Below are 25,058 nucleotides of genomic sequence, written 5' to 3' on the forward strand. Positions count from 1 at the left end.
CGCGAATGTTTGCAGCGGTAACGCGCATTCGAGACTGAAAACTACATACAGAATACCTAATTATCATAAGCTGGAACAATCTGATAGCATAAGAACCTCGTTGTGAGCGTGCCAACCTCCCTCAGGTAGCGCATTCCTCCGCCCACGTCAGAACTTCCTCCTTCTATAGGGTGGCCACCCTCTGGGTTCTTTTCCTGGCAGCCACCTTCCGTCATCACCGTCCACTCTTCTACTAGTGGAGGGTAGTGTTTGCCTCTCTCCGCTTCGCTCCTGCCAACCATGGCAGGTGGCAGCTCGCAGGTGGCTCTTCCGTGTACCACCCATAGCAGCTAGGTGGCACACCCGTGTTCAACTCCATTTCACCTGCCAAATGGCAGGTGGAAAAGTGTGACACCACCGTGGGTGTGGGAATAAGGGGCTCTTATGCTATCTCGTAACACCGCGCTCTCCTTGCCAGCATGTGGTGCTCGAGACAGAAACTTGCAACACGAAAGAGTACTTCAGACACTTTCAGCCACGTGTACACAGTTGGTTAAAAGTTCCCATGCCACGGGGTCTTCTCTTGAGTATTGTAGTTGGGCATATGTGAAATCCTCGAAGCTCGAAATTTCTGAAGGGTGAGTAAGGCTCTGGTCCTCACACCTGTGGACCTTATTCACCTCACAGGCACCGTAAAAGTTGGACTGTGCATAATAATATTTGGTTTTGGGGAAGAGAAAATGGCACAGTATCTGTCTCATATATCGTTGGACACCTGAACCGCGCCGTAAGGAAAGGGATAAAGGAGGGAGTGTAAGAAGAAAGGAAGAAAGAGGAGCCGTAGTGGAGGGCTCTCGAATAAATTTCGATCACCTGGGGATCTTTAACGTGCACTGTCATCACACAGCACACGGGCGCCTTAGCGTTTTGCCTCCATAAGGAATGTGCTGTGCAGAAAACCAATCCTGCACCATCTTCTTTCTCCCAGCTCTTACTGTTCACTGCACCGTGGGGCGCTCGGCTGTTGTTCCTGCCATGTTCCCGGATGACGGCGTCTGCCACTACATCTACTACGGCGACGTCGACGTGGTGGACAACAAGCTACAGGCCATCGAGGTTGAGACCAGCTGGGCGCAGTTCAAGGAGCGGGCGAAGACCTACAACGCCACGGGAGCCGGAGCCGCCTTCGACATACGGTGGGCACGTTGTGATTAGCTGGATGCACCTCTCTTAAACAAGCCCTGCAGCCGCCATGGAGCGTTGAACACTACATATGGCCACTGACAAGCTAGCTGGACCCCTAGTTACATGCAATTACTGACACGATATATTGTCAGGTGTCCCGATGTTAAAGGGACACTGAGGAGAAATTGAAGTTGGCTTGTATCCATAGAATAGCAGCTCCTGATCACAAAAACGCCACTCTTCCTGAAAACAAAGCTCTTGTAATGTAGAAAATAGCAAGAACCAAAATACAGGTATCGCCGCCACAGGCCAATCTCGCAAGTACAAGCGTGATGACTTCCTAGGACAAGAGGCGCCACCTTGGAGGAATTTTCTTTACTTCATGGACGTCACGAATCTCTGAGGCTTGCAAAGGAAGGTTGCACACCGCACCGCTAGCCGGTAGAAATCACGGAGTCTGCGTTTACGTCACGATTCACGTCACTCCGTTTTGTGACGTCATAAGAGTTGCCGTGGCGTCATAAGAGTTCCCTGAGTTTGAATCAGAGGGGCGGGAAAAACTTTCCAAATTTCTTTGAAATAAATGCATCTTTCGCGCCCGGACCAGCGGCAACAAAACCATGAAATGCCGAACTATCAGATTTTGCTAACAAAAAAATGATAGAGTTCTCCTCAGTGTTCCTTTAATCTTTTTAACGAGATAGCGTTAGAACCTACTTTCGGAGGAAGAACCGTGCGCTCTGTCACTCTAATTCCGGATTCGTCGAGCGGGTTGTGAAGTCACACGTTGAACTGTGCAATGAAAACGATTAAAATTCGAGTTAAGTTGTGACTACGAGGTCGTAACATGACTGAAATGCCATTATGACGTATAAGGACGTGAAGTATGTTAATTACGCTGAATATGAAATCAGGTTAATTAGTTGGGAATCGAACCCATGACCTTTGGGTTGTGAGTCACACACACTAACGCTAGGCCAGTGAGGCACGCTCGTTCGACTTGATTAAAGGGAGACCTTGTGTGTCTCGTGGTATATCATGTGGTCTTGTGTTCCTATGCTGACGTATGCTAATTAGCGTGTGTAATTAAAAAGAGGTACTATTTAAGAAAGAAAGTAGCAAATAACCACTAACTTTGCTATCGCGTCATACCTTTAAGGTAGAGTTTAAGTGTCCTCTAATTTTGGTTGTGTTTGGGTGCATCCTATCCGCCATTGTGGCGGAGAAGTCGCGTTTACAAGGGTTGATTGACCTTTCGTACTGCACATGTTTTCCAACTCTGATATAATAGGTGTCACGCTTCCTCCATATGTCCAGCATTTTTAAAGAAAATTTTGAATATAGCATTATTGTAAGCTACTGTTATGGAAATATTAAGTTAATTAATGGTCCATTCTTCGATGCTTAGGAAAATCTTTCCTTGTTTTTCCATCGCTCGCAAGGAGCTACTGCCACGAGAGACACGAGAGAACGTTTTTGACGACTGCAAAAACATTAATAGCAATAAAATGCAAGCCTGCTTACTGGAAATCTGCGGACATATTGACTGTTATCGTGGAATGTCGCAATACATGAAAACAATGCGTTCATAAAATGTTTCATGTTTAAAAATGACTTTCTCCAGAATTTTCGCGTATATTCTTGCAGCTGAACTTTACATAAGCGGTCCACTACTACGATCCACGCGTCCTCAACTTCGTGAGCAGATATTAAGGTGCTAGTTACTAGCGGAGGTAACGGTGCCCTGAGCTGCACAAAATTTTTGACTGCAATGCCTGAAGTGGTAATTTCGATAGGCATGATCGCCATCATGCGCCACGTCTCTTCTTGTGATTGGCTCTCAGCAGGGTCATGTATAACCGACGATTTGAAGTGAAAATGAGAAAGTTTTCAACTTTCGTTACCTTTTTTTTCAGTTCAGAGAATCTGTCGCGAAAAGGAAGCGTTGAACGCGACGTTACGACAAATCGATTCGACGACATCGTTCTTCGAATGCGCACGTTGTACTTTTGTAAGAGGGTATTTTTCTTTTTCTCGTGATTATGATGATTAATTTTAGTGTAACATAAGCAGTTTTGGCCAGAGAACTCCAAGGCATAGGGCAACAAAATCACCCCAGTGAAGCCGAGCTTCATGACAGGGAAAGACAGGTAGAAGTTTGTGCTCATTGTAAGACCTTTTGGTACGCTGTCGCACTGGGGATCGAACTCCGCACCCCTCGCATGCGTATTTCTTTGTTTTGCGTCCCTAAAACGCTATTTTATGCTTTAATCCTCTGGATTCCTACCTTCACCGCTTCAACAAACACAGCGTTCCAAATCTTTTAGTGCGCTTGTCCATAAGGTCAGATTTTTGTTGTCAAAACATTTAACGCGCTCCAAGATTCAAATCCTGTGAACCCTTTTTTTTTTCATAAACTACTTGTCTTCCAGCTATATCAACGTGCAGAAGGTGCAGAACCCGCTCTTCGTCGACCACCTCAACAAGCTGGCCCAGCAAAACAACATCAAGCATTACGGCATCCTCAACTTAGTGGCCAAAGTTGCCAACCTGCGTACGTGGCTCGACACAGCGAGGGATGTAATTAAGGTAAGCGCTAACCCGCTTGTATGGGCATGAAAATTTCGGCCGCTGGTCCCAAGGTCGCGGGTTTGATTCCTGCCACGACGGCGACATATGCATGTATTACGAAATTTCTATTCACGTTAACATAACCAGCAGGGTGTTAATCCAGTGCTGTCACTGGGACATCCAGCCCACAGTGTCGCTTTGGCGCGTAAAGGTCAGCTAATCAATTTGTCGATGAAGGATCTCTCTCGTAAACTCAAGCAAGCCCCCAAACACATGCGATGTCCTTACTCATAGTGAACACATCATTGTGTCCGACCTTGCGAATTTGTGTAAACTGTGCGGCGTTAGTATCTTATGCCCATGGAGTATGTTATGGAATATCTTATGCTCAGAAGACGAGGATAAAGAAGGGACGACATACACTGTCGATTGGAGCCTTTCTGTTGCCCCTTATTTTCTGTGCGCTTAATCAAAGGAAAATTCTGTACCAAGCAGCCCAAGTGTTTACTCGAACTTACAGAGCCTTACGCAGAATAGGATACGGACATGCTCTTATTGAGTCAGAGACAGTGCTGGTCGTGCAAGGTTCAATCAGCCTTTGTTCATTCTCATCGCTCTGTCCTATCTCTCTGCCACAGCAACTGCGAAATGCCCAAGCCAACGACCCAGTGAGAAAAACGATCCTGGCTTTGGGCCTTTACGACTATGCAGCAGCGCAGGCGTGGACCACATACAAGAATCTATTCACGACAGCCGTTAAGTAAGTGCGCCACTGTCACAGCTGCGGACGATTGTCGATTTCAAGTTCCCTACGAAATCCGGCTGCGCTTAATTTTCGCGGCGGCTCGCATTCGATATGGCCCTCCGCAGTAGTAGTAGTAGTAAGTGGTTTTATTAATATAATAATAAAAGGAAGGAAAAGATTTTTTATTAGCCCCGGCATCTGCCATCGATACTGAAACACCTGAGCTGGGGCAGCGGAAAGGATAGCAGGCAGAATGGAGAAATGAAATGAAAGAGGTGAGGGGACAGGAAGAGAGGATAGGGGGGGGGAGAGGTAATATGCACAAACTACTTACACAATAAGAAATGTGTACAGGCTGCGCGCGTGATTAGTGGTGAAGCTTTATTCGTGACGTGTAGCGATATAATCGAAGTATCCCGATAATATTGTGCGTTGTAATGATACGCTCGATGTGCTCTTTGTTCTGAAAAAAATGACCCTGGGTCGACAGTTTACACTCTAAACAGAAAGGAGTAAAAAAGGGAGTAAGCTATCGTCTAGTGCACTCCCTTTTATGAAAGGGTGTGCGCCAGAGGACAGCTTACTCCCTTTTTTATTCCCATATGGGCACATTCGTGTTTAGGGTGTAAACTTGACCCAAGCAGAACAGGTAATGGACCGAATACTGGAATAGGATGGTTTCACTCTAGTCCTTAGTAGGACCGACCTTTGCCAATAAATTGCCAATACTGGGTCGATGTCGATTGCCTGTGCTGCTTGGGGAATGACACAGCATATTTTCTGGGAATCCCGATCTTCCCGTCGCCCCTGGCTTAGGAGGAAGAGGAGGATATGAAGGAAAAGGGATGGTGCGGCAACTGCGTCACTCTTGGTAGGCACCTGAACCGTGACGCTAGGGAAAAGGATGGAAGGGCGCAAAGAGAGAGCGAGATAGATGCAAGGACAAGTGTGGGTAGTTTAGCCAGTGCCGAGCACTTTTGCTCGGGTCCATGGTGTTACAAGGAACCATAGCCTACGCAATGTAAGCAACCCTGCATGAATCTTCGAGGCTCCGTGGCTGCCGCCGACCTATTTTCTTTCTAATCTGTCAATCAGTCAGTCCGACCGTCAGTCGGACGGTCAGGCCTGCCTGCCTGCCTGCCTGCCTGCCTGCCTGCCTGCCTGCCTGCCTGCCTGACCGTCCGTCCATCCGTCCGTCCGTCCGTCTGTCCGTCTGTCTGTCTGTCCGTCTGTCTGTCTGTCCGTCCATCCGGCCGTCCGTCTGTCTGTCTGTCTGTCTGTCTGTCTGTCCGTCCGTCTGTCTGTCTGTCTGTCCATCTGTCTGTCTGTCTGTCTGTCTGTCCGTCTGTCTGTCTGTCCGTCTGTCAGTCTGTCCGTCCGTCCGTCCGGCCGTCTGTCTGTCTGTCTGTCTGTCTGTATGTATGTATGTATGTATGTATGTATGTATGTATGTATGTATGTATGTATGTATGTATGTATGTATGTATGTATGTCTGTCTGTCTGTCTGTCTGTCTGTCTGTCTGTCTGTCTGTCTGTCTGTCTGTCTGTCTGTCTGTCTGTCTGTCTGTCTGTCTGTCTGTCTGTCTGTCTGTCTGTCTGTCTGTCTGTCTGTCTGTCTGTCTGTCTGTCTGTCTGTCTGTCTGTCTGTCTGTCCGTCCGTCCGTCCGTCCGTCCGTCCGTCCGTCCGTCCGTCCGTCCGTCTGTCGGTCTGTCTGTCTGTCTGTCTGTCTGTCTGTCTGTCTGTCTGTCTGTCTGTCTCAACTAGCCGCAGGGGTTGTGCCCGGACTTCGATTCGGAGTTTCGTAATTGATAGGAATAAGGAATTCTGCCACGTGCCTTGCAAGGGGCTGGAGCACGTTGAAAAGCAATCCGTAATCCTTAAAGCTTTTCTGCCGACTCTAAAGGATCGTTGTCACCTCCCCGTGCAGCGACGGGTATGCGGACACCGTGATCGCCATCAGCTCAACCGGTTGGCTGGAGCGCGAGCAGGCGTGCGTCGTGGCACCGCCCAGCGTGCTGTCTCATCCGAACAGCGCCGGCCTTCCGACCATCGTGAGTGGGCTTGGCATGATCTTCTGAGAAATGGCGGGAAGCACAAACTAAATGAATTTCTTTGCAGTACGGGCATGTGGGCGAACTGCGACAGTTCATTTTTAAAGACAGGAGGGTTACCTATAGAGACAGACACAACAAAAAATTTACAGCTGAAACGGACAACAACAAAGGAACCCTGTCTTCAAGAATGGAAATGGAAAAGGCCTGTTGATGCCGAGGCAGACACTGCACTGAGCCATAGCTTCACCGGCTGGCAGAAGGATCGGGTACATCAGAGTTCCGGTGTAGTATATCGTGACGCGAAACTAACTATGAACACGAGCCTGTACTCCTTTCTATAAAAGGGAAGGGGCTGGAGGACAACTCACTTACTTTTTACTCATTTCTGTTTAGAGTGTACCGCGTTCTCTGCTGGCAGAAGGGAATGAAATGTTCTCTGCGTGAGTCTGAGTCATAAGATATTAATGGACTGGGGCAGTGCACACCTAACATGGAGAAGAGACTTTGATTTGTTTGTTTTTTCTTCTGAGAGCCGAGTAGCTATAAAAGACTCCATGTGGAAGATGGTCGTTTTGGCCGCCTGGACTCCCCCAACCAACACAGGAAGCCTCATTGTACTAGAGCGTTTTTTGTTTGATTGTTTTATTTCGCCTTCCTTGTAATGCAGTTTCAATTCCGGATACCGAAGTTGGTCTTGCATGTACAGCGGGCAAATGTCAGTTGTCTAAAAAGCAAGACCTGCACACTCCGGATTACTAAAGCAGCTGTCAAAGCCGCGGCATCCGGTAAGGCCAGAAAAGAGTATGCAATTCCATAACTGTACTTGTCCAAGCTGACATCTAGTGTTTCCAAAAAACTGTTATGACTAGACATCACATGTGCAATCCGTAGCACCTCCAGAGGACTCAGCTTAGCCGATCTAGGCAAGCATTCTGCACTATATACAGCATAGAAAATCGTGTGCACTATGATGTTGGCAGGTATAACTTGGCTTCGAGAAAATATTGGCCTATAAAGCTCAGCTTGGTTTTGTACAGGCTACTCTCTCTTAGACCCGAGTAAGCTAAGATTAACTCAATGGTTTCCAGATCTTTCGTTTTCTTCTACTGTGTCGTATCCTACCCCTAACACCCTCACCAACATTTCAGGAGCGCCCACTGAATGGCCCGTAAGGCTCAGGTGTGCCAAGATCACACGACCGCACAGGGCATATTCTCAAGAGACATAGGCAAAGACTGCATCCCGTGTCGATGGCCCCATCTCTTGAATTGAAAAAATTAAACTCGGAATTCCCGGTAGGTGTTCATTCGGAGACAAGAAAACAGAAAATGTCGCACATTCTCAGTCATCTATAGGCAGTTGAACTCTTGCTAGTTTTCTTGTACCATTCCCCGCCGCCTTCACCGCGTGGCTCCTTATCTTCCGTTCCAGCACAGAGGTGTGACTCAGAGCGGAGGTATACTCAGTGTTTTTTGCATGCTGTAAGACGTTTTCAATCATTCCATCCACCACCTTCGCAGGAGCGCTTCGGCGAGCTGGTGAAGGAAGGTACCACGTACACCAGCCCCAATACCACGTTGGGCCTGTCTCTCGAATTCGGCGTCTTTCTCTACTTGTTGAGCGAGAACGCGAGTGGCCCTGCTGTCAACATTCCGTACGCCAAGTGCCTCCGCGCCGGCATCACCAGCCTGGACATTGTGAGCCGCCGGTCACTCCCAAAGTGGCGCTGCATGTTTGGACACCATGTAGACCTCACCAGCTAACTACAGGCTGCCATTATGCACATGTTGCGAGCCTCTACAAGGCTTTGAAGAACAACGTTGCGCATTCAAAAGAGACAAACTCCAGGAAAAAGCCAAGAAGACGGAAAGAACGCAAATTGCGCTCTTTCCGTCTTCTTGGCTTTTTCCTGGAGTTTGTCTCTTTTGAATTCGCAACGTTGTTCTTCAAAACAATGCACCGACTAGCCCAACAAGAAGTTCTTCTAAACTCTACAAGACAGTAGGAAGCCAAGATATCAAAGCATAAACGGCTGAGGTGAAGGGCGCCGTTCAATGACGAACTGCAGTGCTGCGTCTTGAAGCCAGCATGATATATCCGAGATGATACACTTATCGCCTGCTTCAAACATGCTTGAACACGATCAGAAGTGTAGGTTCAAACAGAGCACACAGACGAGGACGGACAGACAGGTAAACGAACTCAGTGCTGTGCTCGTTTTCCTCACTGTCCTTCCTCGTCTGTGTGCTTTGTTTGAACATTTTACCACGGAATACCAACTAGCCCAACAAAAAACTGTGTTCAGGCAGTCGATAGACGCCCCTTAATTAGAGCATGAAGTACTATAGTGATAAGTTAGCTTGAAATTCAAACATACCCGACTAAAATGAAAAGAGCTAGTCGTTAAAGAGTGAAGGAAATCAATTATGGAATACAAATAAATTCATTCTGAAATCCAGTCTCATATGTGCTTACATAGTTGGTAACGTCACTTTATCTTATGAGGCTGCTAATATCAGCTTGTTTATTTATTTATTTATTTATTTAGTTATTTATTCACGCGATAGCATTAGAAGCCTCATCAGGAAGAAAACGCGTCGTCGGAAGCTAAATTCGTTCATTGACAGAACGGAAGTGACGTCACCAGATCGGAGAATTCCCATTGGCTGATTGGCTGGAGGGAAGTGACGCCACCAGATAGGAAAATTCCCACTGGCTGTAGAGAAGTGCCGTCACCAGACTGGAGCATTCCCACTGGCTGGCGGAAAGTGATGCCATTAGGCCGGACGTGACGTCACTTCCGGTATGTGTATCAACAGCTGCTAATGCTATCGTATTGCCAACACATAATGTATTATAGGTGTCCAAATGATTTTTTTTTATTGATCGATGAGCAGCAGCAGTATGCCGTAGTGGAAGGCTCCGGACTGATTTTGACAACTCGGGCTTACGAACATTTTTACGCCCAGCGCCGAGGCATTTTCACATTTATCGAACTTGCTGCTTCGGCACTGAGCCATCGCGCAAAAAGAGACACTCAAAAGCTGGCAAAGAAGACAGAGGAGCAGCTGAAATTAACGAGCACGATGGGAGAGGCGTTTACCCCCCTTCTTTGTGTTCCTCTCTGTCTTCGCCTTTTTTTGTGCCAAGTTCTACTTCAGTGAACTTCAAAAGATTTAGATAAGTCCTCACATTTATTTGAAAGTAACGTCAATTATGCAGCTCTTCTGGTGAAGGTGATCAGGCTTAAAGCAAAACTATAAAAAAAACTAATTTGATTTATTAATCACGTTACGCAAAGAATTGCTTTAATTCGCAAAATAGAGCTCGTGGAACTGTTTCTCAACTACGAAACCGCAATATGAACTTTTTTGCTGCTCAAACACTGGAATGAAGGGGCTGAAGGGAACGGTCTGCAGAGGAACGGCCTTATTACTTTGCGTGGACACAACCACGCTGTGAGGGCGGGTGGAAGGGATGGAAACAGGGATATGAGAAAGGTTTGGTTTGGTTTATGGGGATTTAACGTCCCAAAACGACTCAGGCTATGAGGGACGCCGTAGTGAAGGGCTCCGGAAATTTCGACCACCCGGGGTTCTTTAACGTGCACCGACATCGCACAGCACACGGGCCTCTAGAATTTCGCCTCCATCGAAATTCGACCGCCGCAGCCGGGATCGAACCCGCGTCTTTCGGGCCGGCAGCCGAGCGCCATAACCACTGAGCCACCATGGCGGCTGGATATGAGAAAGGAAGAAAGGATAAACAAAGCACCATGCTTGACAAAAGCGTATGTGCCCGAGCCCAAATGGCTTTTGCTCGGGCCTGCGGTGGCACTAAACATGCGAACGTCTTCAGGTTGAGAACGTGTTCTATAGTCGCACCGCCTGACGAGATATTCCGAAGACTCATTAAAGGCTTCCAGAACTTCCCCTTCCCCCGTTCCCCCTTCGCATTGATTTTGACGAGTTGTCAAATCCAACAGGTAGACCGCACTGCTGTAAACATTTAAGCAGAGGTACGCGGGTTAGTCACATCCTAGTCGAAATGAAGAGGAATAAATGGGCTTGGGCAGGGCATGTAATGCGAAGGCAAGATAACCGCTGGTCCTTACGGGTAACGGAGTGGATTCCAAGAGAAAGCAAGCGTAGCAGGGGGCGGCAGAAGGTTAGGTGGGCGGATGAGAGTAAGAAGTTTGAGGGGATTGGGTGGCCGCAACTGGCAAAGGACAGGGCTAATTGGAGAGACATGGGAGAGGCCTTGGCACTGCAGTGGGAGTAGTCAGGACGATGATGATGACAACGTGGTTTACCACGGCGCGAGTCTCTCACAAAGGGATCGCGACAATAAGAGCTCTGATGTTTTTCCGGCTCTTCTATAGCGTCATTGTGACGTAATACTCCAGCCGCCATGGTAGCCGGTACTCAGAAAAGGAGGCTCAGTTAATGGCTTCTAGAAAGCCTATGTACCCCTCTTGTGACGTCAACGACCTTTGCCCGGTTGACCATACCATGGCATGAATTAAGACCACAAGGCTCAAGAGGCAACGGCCGCCAAGCCGTCGCTTCTTTAGCCTTGTGGTCCAAATTCATGCTGTGCAATGGTCAGCCGGGCATGCTGCGATGTCATCACAGTAGCAGTGCAGAGGTCTTTTATTACTAGAAGCCACTAGCTTAGCGCTTTCAGTCGCCCGCGCTGACTGCAGCGCCACTGCTCCAGAAAGCGGCCGCAGCTGGGTTGGCACGGGCAACAGAACCGTCACCTTGAGAGCAGGGCGATGATCCCGGAGGCGCAACGGGAAGGAAAAACTAGGAGAACGCCGGAGCTTAGGCAAACGGCGAAAGCTAAACATCGTAAACCTAAGGAATATTTTTTTCGGCACACCATTGCTTGTCAAGCTATATACAATTTCGTGATCAACATCAGTGCGTCTCAGGGTCCCTTCAATCCATCTCAAAACAGCCGCACTTTTCGACTTGTAGTGGCGCCCTCTTCTGAGCGCGTGCATACCAACTTTTGGCGCCTATTTGTACTCGCAGGCCTGCCCACCAACCACGGCAATCGAATCTGTGCCCCAGTCTAAAGTGTGGATCGCGTTCCTACCCGGCTCCCTCAAGGATGTTATCACTTTTGAGAACCACGAGTCCATTTGGGACAAGGTAAGAGAAAAGCACTACTTGACCGGCTTGATTGGCGATCATATCGGAGAGGCTTGATGCCGATGTGGATACCGATGATAGTACTCTCTTACGAGCCGGCAACCGCTACCCCGAGTTCTAGACAGAGCCAGAAATTCTTAAAAAGTGAGCGAACACATGAATACAAAAGGAAGAAGAAAAGAAGTGAAACTTGACTGATGATGAAGACAATGAAGAAGTTAAAATGCTGTGACTTCGGGACAAAAAGTCACTATCTTATCATTTTGAAACCGTGGGCTCCTCAAAACCCTCTTGCACCTCACGCAAGATTCAATTGTTGGAGGCTGTAAGGTAATGGTAAATGAACAACAGAGGTTAATCGTAATTTTACTCTCAACAGCAACATTTCAGATCGAAATAAATCTTGAATGATTAAGATATGCCTGGACTGGATTATATATATATTATAATTGGTTTTGGGGGGAAAGGAAATGGCGCAGTATCTGTCTCATATATCTTTGGACACCTGAACCGCGCCGTAAGGGAAGGGATAAGGGAGGGAGTGAAAGAAGAAAGGGGTGCCGTAGTGGAGGGCTCCGGAATAATTTCGACCACCTGGGGATCTTTAACGTGCACTGACATCGCACAGCACACGGGCGCCTTAGCGTTTTTCCTCCATAAAAACGCAGCCGCCGTGGTCGGGTTCGAACCCGGGAACTCCGGATCAGTAGTCGAGCGCCCTAACCACTGAGCCACCGCGGCGGGTACTGGATTAGAAGATTAGGTTATCTGGATGCAATGAAAGCGTCCGGACTTCCTGCGGTGTGAAGTAGAGAGATGATAGCTTTATGAACACCCAAATCCACCCTGACTGGGATTAACAGCGCAGAGACAAGGGGCAGAGGAAGCAGACAGTCAGTATGTACCAACTATATCAACTCGCCGTCTTACTGAAGCCGCCCTGTGCTACTGTTCACTCCAAAATCCGGTGGTTCATGCCCACTGCGGTGGCATTACCATCGCAGCATCCATTCCGATGCCCATAGAGGATCGTGCCCACCTGGGAGCATGCCCAGCAGAGCATCCACTCTAATGCTAATGTAAATCGTGCTCAACTAAGAGGAGTGACCAGAAAACGACCACTACAATGCCCATGAAGGTCATGCCCATCTGCGTGGCATCACCAGCACAGCGCCCACTCTAAAGTTCATGACGCTCATGCTTATCTATGTGGCATGTCCACCACAATGTCTACTTCAATGCTTACGAGAGAGATGCCCACCCGTGTGGCATGACCAGCACAGCATCCAATCCTATAAGTGCCTATAAGGGCCATGCCAGCCCGGCTGGCAGCGTGCACACCAGAGACCACGAGGGCCATTCCCACCTAGAAGTACTGGCATAACCAGTACTGGCCACATTATAGAGTGCCAACTTCCTGACTCACGTGGAACATGACTGTCACTTATCAGCGAGTGACTGTCAGAGCTTTCGGTTATGAAACATCTGATACGACGCCAGCAGTAACGCCTTTTACGTCTGAGGAAACCTCTCGTACATATCTCGTTGTGAAAACAGTGGGATCCGTGATTATCATCACCGTCGGCCAGATTTCATCCGCTGTACTAAGGGACCTCTCAGTGATCTCCACGGCTACTGCTTATCAGCAAATTTCCTAAGGTATCTCCCCACCTGACCTTCGGCCATATCCTGCTATGTCTTCTTAACGGGACGGAATGGACAGTTGAGTCAGTTCATACTGATCCATTTTTAAATTAAAAGCAGCGCGAAAAACACGAAGCGCAAATAGGAAGGAGTAGCACATACGCAACTACTTTCTTCCTCTCTTGTAACCCCTCTCCATTCCCAAAGCGACCATAGATTAGCTGTGCCCTGTGGCATATGTAACGCCCAAGTCCATTTTATATTCTTTATTTTCGCTAAGATGCTACTAGACCGCGTTTTCCAATCTACGCTGCTGTGTACTTTAACGTTACAGCTGTCATTTTCGTTTCCATATCCTTCTGCGTCGTCAGTTTCATGCCAAGCTATGCAATCCTCCTGGTTCCGCCCCTATCTCAAATGTGCTCGAGAAATATACGACTGTTGACCACTCTTTTAAAATGTTGTTAACCTGCTCCTCATAAATTCTTCACAAAAGTGCAACCTGCGTGTCTTACTTGTATAGTGTAGAGCATTAAGGCACCTCTTGCATTCAAGGGTTCTCGCGTCATGTTGTACGCAGGTGCAGTACGTCGAGAACCTTCCACCGCGCCGTCCGTACGCGTGGCTCTTATTCGACGTCCACCTGGACGACTTCTCCGGCGAGTGCAAGTGGACCCCGTTCTACCGCATCACGTTCTTCAAGTCCAAGTTCAACTTGCCCTAATACCTCACCGTACCTATCACACGGCGGGGCACCGACCTGGCTCGACATCGTGAACTCTGCATGAATCCGTAGAAGCACAACGCGTGATCTTCCACTGCCCCTATAGCGTTTTGCACCTCAATTTGGCATGCAATGCGAGAGACTGAATTTGTACAGCCATCATCTTTACCATTCAAAACTGCTGTAAAGACCTCTCTTGGCTTCAGTATAGCATGAGCATCTTCGATTTCAATTCTTCATTATAAGGTATACGTTTCAATCAATGTTGTCTTAAACTGTGAGGAACAGCTGATACGTTGCTGCACGCACAATATACGCGTGCATTTGCAACTGTGTTTGTGTCTTTCTTCTTGCGAATTGGAATTCACTGCAGCCTCTCTATTTTGTATTGCAGTTGCGTTTTGTATTATACTGCGCGTTTACTTGGTTTTTCTAGTGCGTTCTCTGTAACTTTAACGCTGTTACTAGATTATGGATTGCGGTTTACTTTTACGTAGTCTTTTTTTTTTTTTCAAGAGTGTCGCTGTCGCCGGACATTGTGGGCCTCGGGAGCGTGTCGACCAAGAACTTTTTTTCTCGAGGTCCACTGTTCCCTGTAGCAGGCAATAAATTTATTTATTTATTTATTTATTTATTTATTTATTTATTTATTTATACTGCCAATCCCTTTTTCAATGATTTTTACAGGGTGGGTTCTGGCCGCAGACAAACAGCCGACCAGGCATAAACACTATTTCAATTATCCAAAAAGGACAGTGAATATTATGGGGACAATGAGAAGAGGCATTGGAAAAGCAATACAAAGATAACGCATGAATAATCATCGCCTTTTCCCTCCATAAATGATCACGAGAAAATGTAAATAAATACGTGGAAATACAGATACATGGAAAACCCCCAAAATTGTAAGAAGAAGTAAATAAAAATCATTTTGTTTTCTGACAATACACTTTTGCCAGCTAGCGCCAAAAATTTCTCAGTAGTTGGCTGTATAATCACTGAATCCATCAAGGGAGTTCCACTCCCGCATCGGAAAAAAAGGAGAACATAAAGGTATTATTTGTCCAGTAATATTCTTTTATGGTGAGTTCATATTTGTGGCGCGTTTCTCTGGAAGTGTTCAAGGTAATGCATGCAGCAGAATCAATTTTAAGTTTGTTATGCAAAATCATGTACAGGAAATCCAGTCGGTGAAGCATCGCACGAGTAGCTAGCCTATCAAGCCCAGTCTCAGATAGCATCTGCGTAGGAGAATCGGTGCGCCTATATCTGTTGCAGATAAAGCGCACACTTTTTCGTTGGACAGCCTCAATCGTAGCTACGTTATCTTGCGTGAACGGGAACCAGGCGACGTTTGCGTATTCTAGTATTGGGGCGTATGATAGTCGTATGCGACAAAAGCTTCGCTTCTTTCGTAGAATACCGCAGGGCTCGTTTCAGAATTAACTGAAAATGAAACTGCGTTTATCCCCAGGTGGTCGAAATTATTCCGGAGCCCTCCACTACGGCACCTCTCTCTCTCTCTTTGTTCTTTCACTCCCTCCTTTATCCCTTCCCTTACGGCGCAGTTCAGGTGTCCAACGATATATGAGACATATACTGCGCCATTTCCTTCCCCCAAAACCAATTATTATTATTATTTGCGCGTAGGATGCAGCGTTTTGTTCCTTTTAAGATTATTTTTCAAAGCTGCCGCCGCAGCCGAAGTTGGACCGTCATCGAATATGCTGGCCACGACCATTGTCCCCCTGAGACGCCGACGCCATGATCAGCCCGCAATCCTTTTCCAGCGATGCCTATTTAGGCCTGACTGCGCCACACGCAGCCATCCCCTACCCCGGAAAAACCCCAATCTCGTTTTGCATACTTGACTCTGCCACCCCTGAATACACGATTTTGACTCAACACTGTGAACAGAAATGACTACAAAGGGAGTGCACTCCCTTGCGCTGGAGGACTGCTTACTCCCTTTTTACTCCCACATAGGGGTTTTTGTGTCTAGAGTGTATCCACTATATTGCCAATTAAAGGCCATCGTTTGCCTCGCTCTTCCGTTACGTGTCATCTCCGAGTCTACTTACTCCTCTCGGTCGGTACACTATTAACTTGATTTCGTTCTTTAATTAATGCAGCGTTTCTGCCCTCTCCTTTTCATTTCAGTACCTCGGTGCGCTGTCCTTGATCCTGCTTAGAGCTATTCACTGGTCTGCAGGTCCGAGTCCTTTTTTTAACCTTTACAGATTTTCATTTTAAAAACGCTGAGAGGTACGTCGGAGCGGTGTGTTGAGCTGGATTGCACAGCAAGGCAGACGTTGTGTATCGCATGAATCAATAATTACACCATTTATTAACCTAAGGCTTGTTTTGGTTTGCGTTTAACGTCAGAAATAAATTCAGGCTACGAGGGACGCCGTAGTGGAGGGCTCCAGATGATTTCGACCACCTGGGGTTCTTTAACGTGCAATGACATCGCACAGTACACGGGTCTGTAGCGTTTCGCCTCCACTGAAATGCGACCGCCGCGGTCGGGATCGAACCCGCGCCTTACTAAACTGTTTTTAATGCGGAAGCATTATATGGTTCACTTTCAATGTCATGTCCGCAAAAAACGAAGCCATGTGATGTCATGGGTCAACGTCATGTCACGTGATTGGTGTAATATGACGTCATGGCAGATAGCGTGACAACGATGTAATGTGACGTCATACCAATTCACGTGACAACTACGTAATATGACGTCATACCAAGTCACGTGACACGATTTCAAACAGTTCAGGCCATGTGACAAGTAAGCCGGATGCCGGTTTAAAGTACAGGGAATGTAGCTACTATACTGCAGAGGGTGCGTTAGGAGTGCGGCAATTCTCGACAAAGTAGCGAAATATCAATTTTTATACATTCATTCATTTATTGCGAGGTGTCCACTAACGGCCTCATAGGCCTTTTACAGTGGTGCACTCAGAGCAGCTCAGGAGAAAAGAACAATATATGAAAAGGATGAAAAAAGGATAACAAAGGAGCAATGGAAGCAATGGAGGCGATATGTCAAAGACAACGAATGATAGAAACACTTAACATTAAAAAGTTGTTAGCGTCCCAGTGAGCACAGCAGGTTTCGTCTGAAAGAGTAAAATCCTGGTGGTGTTGTTGGTCCCCTCACAAAATGGCATATACCCACAAGGGGGATTGGCCATAACCAGGCGGTGACTATTTAAATTGCAGATTGCATATGGCAAGAGTGGGATGACCTAACAAAAATTGTGTAACTGTTTCAGTAGCAGAGGATGTTGCAGGAGATTAGGGCGACCTAACAAATTATATCAGGGCCACATGGTGCCATGGCATGATTTTTGGTTATGTAATAATGTAAATTCATTCGTGCTTGGGCCAAACAGTGGTTTGCAGTATTCTGATATGAATATACATGCCATTCGCACAATGGGGCTTAGTTTGAACGGTGACACGTCAAACACACGGCTTTGTCGCACGGACTGTCCAGGCACCCGAAGCTTAATCAAGGATGGTATGTCCATGCAGTAATGCGTCCATATAAACAGGACGAGCGGGGTGAAAAACGCATGACCTCATATTGCATGGAAATAGGCCGGAGTAATTTCACGCTTCGCACGCGGCACCACAACGACGTGACTGAAGCGCTACAACTGGAAGGCACGGTGTTTTTCAGGCGCGTGACAGAAAGAAGATTCAATTGCTGGCGCACTCGAAGTACAGGGTCGGTCAAAAGTCCCCCGGCCACAGGGTCTGCTTTCGAGCGCAATAGTCGGGCAGTTACTGCACCCCCGAAGCCCAAAATCTGTGTAGAGGACAGGAGAAGTACCATTCTCAACTCTGAGAAACTTCATACATTTATTACTATCATAAGTGGCAGAATATTCCACTGAAAAGCGGACCCTGTGTCTTGGGAGCTTTTGACCAACCCTGTACATGCATTGAACGCCGATCTCCCGATTCTGAGCATCGGGTAAACATCCATGAATCAAAGATGTATAGCTGTCCTCGTAGATGGTAATCTAGAGAAGCGCAATGAGGACTAAATCCATCAGACCGCCGGGCGGGAATCAAATACCCAGGACATATAATATATATACTTCAGAATCCAAACTACGCCACCGCGTGACGCATACTGAACGCAGTCATATCAACTTGAATCAGCCCACTTCTAGGGCCGATTAATGGAGTAAAACACAACAGCACACCCGTGATGCCGAACGTACGAGCAAAAAAAAACACTTTTTGAGTAACCTTGGGCATTAAAAAGCATTGATCGGATCCGCCCGAAGTACGGTCTGTGTCAAAAGTAACCAAGCCACAGGGTTTGTTTCTTATGATGAATTCCAATCGCAGGCCCGGAGCGGTCTGCACGCTCTGTGACAGAGCGCCTGAATCCGGCGCAGAGCGCGCGACCTGAAATTGCGATTGGAGTACATTTGCTCTGGCCAGAGCATATAAGGCGCCGCTATCGCCGCTGAAAAAGAACGTCACGCAAACTTCCGGTCGGATCCGCCGATTTGCTGCACGGAGCAATCTCGGCTCGGCAACCGCTCCCTGTCTATGATTGGAAGACGCGATCCGTGCCTCAGATCTGCGTTTGGAATACAGTTGCTCCGAAAAGAGCAGGAAACGTTGACACCATTAGTCGTGTCGAGGAGCACTGATAGTACCCTTTAAGCTTATCTAAACATCGTCTGGCTGCCCTGCCTCTTTGTTTGTTTGTTTATTTGTTTGTGTTAGTGCATATTTTGGCTTGCTGAAATTGACTACATCATCTCAGCGAAAAACAGCGCGCTTACACGGGACACGAGAAAAGAGACGCGCACACACACAGCGCTGACTTACAACTGCAGGTTTTATTGCATTGCTCACAATAAATACTAGAAAGGAAAAACCAAAAACAGTGGAAAGGCGAGGAAGAATTCCTTCTGTCGCATCATGTCGTCATAGTTATTCAAGATATTGAATCTCTTTTCTTGTCAATGCCATCGATGGTGCGCTAACGCATGACGCGGCTTTCCTATCTATGATGAAAGCTTCATACAGCTCGCGCTTGTGCTGGTGATTATATCGCCTCAAAATCACAATTCAGAAAATCAAAAAATCTCTCAAAATATCAATTCTCAAAAAATCAATTCAGCTTTCTGGGTGCAGTTAGAATCAAATCCACTCCAGCACGCCCTACTATCTTCTTCAACGAGTGGCTGATCCCGTGTAGATACGGCATAACAGCGCTCTTCTCTTTTTCTTTCCGTGGCTTCTTCGGGTGGCCAGATTGGCGGAGATCTTTCAGGAGTCCCAGCACAGAGTCCCAGCTGAAACGTCTACGCGAAGCGGGCTTCCCGGATGCCCTCATTTCAGGGATCGGATTCAAGCTCCTGAAAGATCTCCGCCAATCTGGCCACCCGAAGAAGCCACGGAAAGAAAAAGAGAAGAGGGCTGCTATGCCGTATCTACACGGGATCAGCCACTCGTTGAAGAAGATAGTAGGGCGCGCTGGAGTGGATTTGATTCCAACTGCACCCAGAAAGCTCAATTTGCTTTGCAGATTGGTGAACGAAGATGCCCCAAAACCAGCGCGGTGCAGTAAGAAGCATGAACAAATGTTCACCACCTGTGACACGGAGGTAATTTACGAGATCCCGCTGTCATGCGGTGCATCGTATGTGGGCCAAAGTGGACGTTGCATAAACGACCGTTTACGAGAGCACGCCACTAACATCCGCACGGGATACGGCAGCACGCTGGCAAAACACGTGTCTGGCTGTCACTGCACATCTAACTTTGGACGAAGCCAGATTTTGAGGCGATATAATCACCAGCACAAGCGCGAGCTGTATGAAGCTTTCATCATAGATAGGAAAGCCGCGTCATGCGTTAGCGCACCATCGATAGCATTAACAAGAAAAGAGATTCAATATCTTGAATAACTTTGACGACATGATGCGACAGAAGGAATTCTTCCTCGCCTTTCCACTGTTTTTGTTTTTTCCTTTCTAGTATTTATTGTGAGCAATGCAATAAAACCTGCAGTTGTAAGTCAGCGCTGTGTATGTGCGTGTCTCCTTTCTCGTGTCCCGTGTAAGCGCGCTGTTTTTCGGTGAGATCATGTACCAACTGGCCCGGCAACTGTCCTGAAGACTACATCATGGAATTGAAAAACGCGCTCAACGACGGTGACGCGAGCGTCAGTCACGGCAATCAATATAACTACTATAACTACTGGCAAGCCAGAATAAAACGCTGTCTCAAAAAAAATTGCACACTCATTTTTAAAGCAGCTATATACATTGTATTGTCCCTAATAGTAGGTTTGTTGTTTTGTTAACAGCTTTTGGAAATTGGAATACAACGGCGTTACCCGCGCGCTTGGCTCGCAACGGCTGCACGGCTGCAGTGTCCCATTAAGCCATTTGTAGCCGAGTTTAGTGACCGCATCCCGCCGTTGTGTGTATCGTGTGTGGCTGCGTTGTTGACGAAAGTGAGTCTTGCCTTTGAATTGTGCTGGTTGCAGTTGCTTTCAACGCCACAGATTAAGGTCAGTGTTTGCCTCTCATCTCTCATTCTGTTGTAGCTGACAGCTTTTGTGGCGTTAGCTCTGTTTGAAGCACCTGTCACCCGCTCGCCGCGGATCGCGCCCACGCCCAGAATACAGGCAAGGGTAGAAGTTAAATTATGCCCATATTTGTCATTGCATTGGCGCCGCTGTACGCACCTGAACCAATGCTCGCTGGTCTCTTAAGGGGTCAATCACAAATTCTGTTCACATCCCACTTTTGATACACTAGCTGGCAAAGCCGGCAGGAACTTATATGCACGCGACTTTCATTGGTCTTTGATCACCTGAAATTTGTCTTCGAAATCTGTCGGTGGATGTGAGCTGCCCATTCGCAGTTGAGCAAACACTCACATGCATTTCGCTCTTGGCTTCCTAAACGACGCACAGCTACTTCGTCGAGGTTTCGTCATGTTTCTGGCGAGTAATGCGCGATGACGTTTATGGTGGCTAGACGGCTGCGGATCAATCCGCTGTGCTCAATCGAGTCGGCTTGCTTTGTTACTACTACCGCAGCTGGCACTTTGCGCTTCCGGGCTGTTTTTTTTTTTTTAACTCCATAATGTTGCCGGTCGCGAAAAAAAAGAAAAGCAGAAAGTATTGATGTCATGCAGCAAGCGGAAATTTGCAGCTTCACTGCCTGAAGTACTTAACAGTAGCTTTCGCTGTCAACATTTGTAATGCATTGTTCACGTGGCTAACAGCTTTTGCATCTGATGACGCAGGATCGCACCTCTTAACCGCGCAGCGTAGATACAGCCAATTGGTTGTGTGCCTTGTGACGTGAGCAATGATACTCTTTCCTGAGATAATAGGCACGCAAAAGCAGGTCACTTGTTGCTTCGTTTGCGCTAGCCATTTTGCACTTTCTATTGTGCCCAAAACATCTGATGCCCAAAATTATGCTTACCAAGGGGCATGAAGCGATTGGAGGTAAGATTAGCTAAAAGACTTGTCATATAGTTTCTCCTTTCTAATCAGAATGTTGCAGATTGTGTTTGCACGTTAAGGCGTCCCAGTTGACTTAGTTTGGCTTGTTATGGTACACAGATGGCTGCCAACATTCAGGCAGCCTTGGCCCAGAACCTTTTGGAGGCATCTAAGGTCATTGAAGAACAGATAGATGCAGAGATTGAGAAGCTCGACAAAATGGCTGACGAAGACCTTGAAGGTAAGTTTTTCCCTCATCAGCTTTGGTTCATGGTGGTTTTTTGCACTGGTTGGTTGCATCACATAGAGCACAGAAGAAGTAAAGTGTAGACCTTCATCCCTCACTACTTCACAGTTCCTTTTCCCCCTTGCAATGTGTAATACACTGTTATAGGCACAAATAATCACCATTGCTCTTCTCCCTTCATCATTTGTTGGCATATGGCTTGACACAGAACTTTACTGTTGGAGCCTTGACGGTACCTTGACGTAAAAGGATGAAAGGGTGAGGGCGCTCCAGTTTACAAACAACAATTGAAGCATGTTTTATTGCTTTATGAGAATTTATTGACAAAATTTTGTGCATTTTCAGAGCTTTGCTGAGGCAGCTGTGTACAGCGTAAGTTTGTACAGCGTAAGTTTGTAAAACCAAGCAAAGTAAAATGCAGGTGCACCAAAGCTGTCAGGCGCACCACAGTCGCACTTCAAAATGGGCTTGCATTGTATAGCTAAGGGTATAATTAACGACATGTATTTTTAGGGCATTCCAGTTGTACATAACTGAATGAATAAATGGCATACCTGCATGTGCTGCAGGTCTTAGGCAAAAGCGCCTGGATGCCATGAAGAAGTACGAGAAGAAGAAGCGCGAGTGGCTGGAGAAGGGCCATGGCGAATACTCTGAGCTGGCTTCTGAGCCAGAGTTTTTCGAGGCGTGCAAGGCCAGCCAGGATGTGGTCGTCCACTTCTACCGCCAGAGCGCCTTCCGCTGCAAGATCGTGGACAAGCATCTGGCCATCCTTGCCATAAAGCACGTCGAGACACGTTTCTGCAAGATCAGTGTTGATAAGGTGGGCTATGATGATGAGGTGTTAGTCCGCAGAGACCTCGCAGTGATGAACCAAACCGTGCTAGTAGCTGGGGATGATCTTTGTGCAGGCATGAAATGGTTGGCAGTGGATGGCTTAGTGCCATGTAGTGCAGTGTAAAGGAACTCCTTCTGTATTCAATCTCTTTCAGCTAGCACACACAGGTTTGCTGCTCAGCCATCTAATGCTGCTATGACAAGCACACAGGATGGGCAGATGAATAGTTTCATCACCACTATTGTGAGATATGGTGGCCCATGAAAATTACGTTTCGCTTTTTTGTAGTACAGTTCTGCACAGGTTCACTGCAACGTCTTTTCAACAGTGTTTTGAACCCAGGTCACAAATGAAAATAATGTTTGGATTTTAACCTCTTAAAGTGATATTTGTGGTCTGTTTTATGTGCATAATTTGCAAGCCTTACACCACTTGCTTGCTGGAGGTATAGTGTCATTGCTGAGGGCTCTTCCCACACTAAAATTTGAGCCAACTGATTGTGTCAGTCCTCCCAGCTAACAAACCAGAAACTTAATAATGAAATGAACAAATGACAAATGAAAAGCTAACCTAAGATGTTGTAAATGCTTATGTGAGGCAGAATGTTGGTGAATGCATTGCATTAGAGACCATAATAACACTTCTAATGTAAGCGTGGGAATGCTAAGAGAAGAATTCTAATTGGTTATTTATAATGGGACCACGCTTGGTTAAATAGTGCCAGGCAGTGCTGAAGTACCCACTCCTGTGTTTTATGTCTGGCATAGTAACCGTAGTACTTTGAGAAGAGGGGGGGGGGGGGGGGCAAAAGAACATACTTTTCCTTCTGAGCTCTGTCTTTTTGGTGAGACAGCTGCTAGATCATCTCACTGACCCTGTTGCCTCATGTCTGTTGTGCACAGGCTCCATTTTTGTGCGAGCGCATGAAGATTCGCGTGCTTCCCACCATCGTGCTCTTCAAAGACTTCAAGTCAAAGGACTTCATTGTTGGCTTTGACGACCTTGGCGGCGTAGACGACTTCAGCACTGAAATGCTGGAATGGCGCATTGCGCGTGCCCACGTCATCAACTACTCTGGAGACCTGAGCGTTCCCCCTACTCAGGCGCAGAAGGAACGCAGGCCACTGCTCTCCGTTGAGCGCAAGACCATCCGTGGGTCTGCTGAAGATAACAGTGACGACGATGACTGACGCATCGTTAGAATCGTGTGTGAACAAAGAAAATGAGCTGGGCTCACATATGCATCTATTGGGAGTCGGTCTGTTTGCAATGGGCTTCTCTCATCATTTTTTTGCTTGTTAGGTCAGGTTATTTATATGCAGCTTACCGGGGCAGAGGGGAAGTTCAGGACTGCTCTCTTTAGCACATTACCCCAATTCATTTATTTTCTGAATAGTCTCGCCTGGCATAGCTTGCTTGGTGCAAGCATTCTCTTTTTTTCTCTTAAAATTTTTTCTATCTTTAGAACTTTTCCTGTGTTGAGGCAAATAATGAAATTAATTGGAATTGAGGCATACTATAGATCGCTTCAGCATTCTTACCAAACGCTGCATATCTCTGGTGAGCCCTATATTTCATGGCGAGCACTTGGTGTCAGTTGTGCATTGATAAGCATAATTTGCTGGAAATTCAAGCTCTATGCTGATGAAGTAAGATCTGGAAGCTGTGTTGTTTACAGCATTTATTGTTTGAAGTTTGTACTACATAACTGCATAATGTACAACCTTTGTCTGTAAAGTTTCGAGACATTTAATTTCTTCTCTAGAAATGATTCCCCAAAACAAATGTTGGTGTGTATGTGTAGCACCTTTTTTTGGGGGTAACCTGAGCTATTTATGTTAATTGCTGTGGCAGCCGCTAGATGGCACTGCGTGTAGAAAAATACGTCACTAGTCCTCTGCGCTTTCTACTGTGAGTGAATGTGGAGAAATGGACATCCACTTCGAACAGTGTGTAAACATGAAATTCTGTATGAAGCTTGGCAAGACAGCTACACAAACGCATGAGCTCCTTCGTGACACTTATGGCAACGAGACATTATCGCGGGCGCGAGTTTTCGAGTGGCACAAGAGGTTCGTTTCAGGGACAAAGTCGGTGGAAGACGACACAAGGCATGGGCGCCCTTCAACCTCATGGAATGAAAACACGTGGCTCGGATCGGGGAAATCGTACAGCAAGACCGCACCATTACAGTCCGCATGCTATCAGATACTCTCGACATTAGTAAGACAACATGCCACCAAATTTTGCATGAGAACTTGGGGAAACGAAAGCTGAATGCCAGACTTGTGCCGCACTCCCTCACACAGGGCCAGAAGGGCGCACGAGCATCAGTAAGCGCTGATTTGCTCTCCGAGGCAGGGAAGGATGCTGCATTCGTCGACAGCATCATTGCTGAAGACGAAACATGGT

General features: G+C 47.0%; 2 protein-coding genes across 3 annotated transcripts; both read left to right on the forward strand.

The window, feature by feature from the left end:
• The first annotated feature begins 975 nt into the window (after positions 1–975).
• LOC144133360 (uncharacterized) lies at positions 976–14,160 on the forward strand. Its single transcript, XM_077666430.1, has 7 exons — positions 976–1,175; positions 3,597–3,753; positions 4,374–4,495; positions 6,410–6,533; positions 8,057–8,233; positions 11,576–11,695; positions 13,920–14,160. Exons 1-7 carry the CDS (start codon positions 1,015–1,017, stop codon positions 14,061–14,063), a joined length of 1,005 nt encoding a protein of 334 aa, XP_077522556.1. The 5' UTR covers positions 976–1,014; the 3' UTR covers positions 14,064–14,160.
• A 6,285-nt stretch (positions 14,161–20,445) lies between these two features.
• LOC144133361 (thioredoxin domain-containing protein 9) lies at positions 20,446–23,890 on the forward strand. Of its 2 annotated transcripts, none has more exons than XM_077666432.1 (4): positions 20,446–20,556; positions 21,682–21,802; positions 22,378–22,631; positions 23,549–23,890. In XM_077666432.1, exons 2-4 carry the CDS (start codon positions 21,682–21,684, stop codon positions 23,834–23,836), a joined length of 663 nt encoding a protein of 220 aa, XP_077522558.1. In that variant the 5' UTR covers positions 20,446–20,556; the 3' UTR covers positions 23,837–23,890. The 2 variants fall into 2 exon arrangements, with proteins under 2 accessions (XP_077522558.1, XP_077522557.1); XM_077666431.1 differs by having other exon boundaries at positions 20,466–20,613.
• The last annotated feature ends 1,168 nt before the right edge of the window (positions 23,891–25,058 follow it).

Source organism: Amblyomma americanum, chromosome 5 (genome assembly GCF_052857255.1).
Source record: "Amblyomma americanum isolate KBUSLIRL-KWMA chromosome 5, ASM5285725v1, whole genome shotgun sequence".
Classification (NCBI taxonomy): Eukaryota; Metazoa; Arthropoda; class Arachnida; order Ixodida; family Ixodidae; genus Amblyomma; species Amblyomma americanum.

Bases quoted from the DNA above. Each gene is read 5' to 3' on its own strand.
- LOC144133360 (XM_077666430.1), top strand. From the start codon at position 1,015: ATGTTCCCGGATGACGGCGTCTGCCACTACATCTACTACGGCGACGTC. The intron at 6,534-8,056 runs GTGAGTGGGCTT...CCACCTTCGCAG, and splicing joins GCGCCGGCCTTCCGACCATC to GAGCGCTTCGGCGAGCTGGT. The intron at 11,696-13,919 runs GTAAGAGAAAAG...TGTTGTACGCAG, and splicing joins ACGAGTCCATTTGGGACAAG to GTGCAGTACGTCGAGAACCT.
- LOC144133361 (XM_077666432.1), top strand. From the start codon at position 21,682: ATGGCTGCCAACATTCAGGCAGCCTTGGCCCAGAACCTTTTGGAGGCA. The intron at 21,803-22,377 runs GTAAGTTTTTCC...CATGTGCTGCAG, and splicing joins GGCTGACGAAGACCTTGAAG to GTCTTAGGCAAAAGCGCCTG. The intron at 22,632-23,548 runs GTGGGCTATGAT...TGTTGTGCACAG, and splicing joins GCAAGATCAGTGTTGATAAG to GCTCCATTTTTGTGCGAGCG.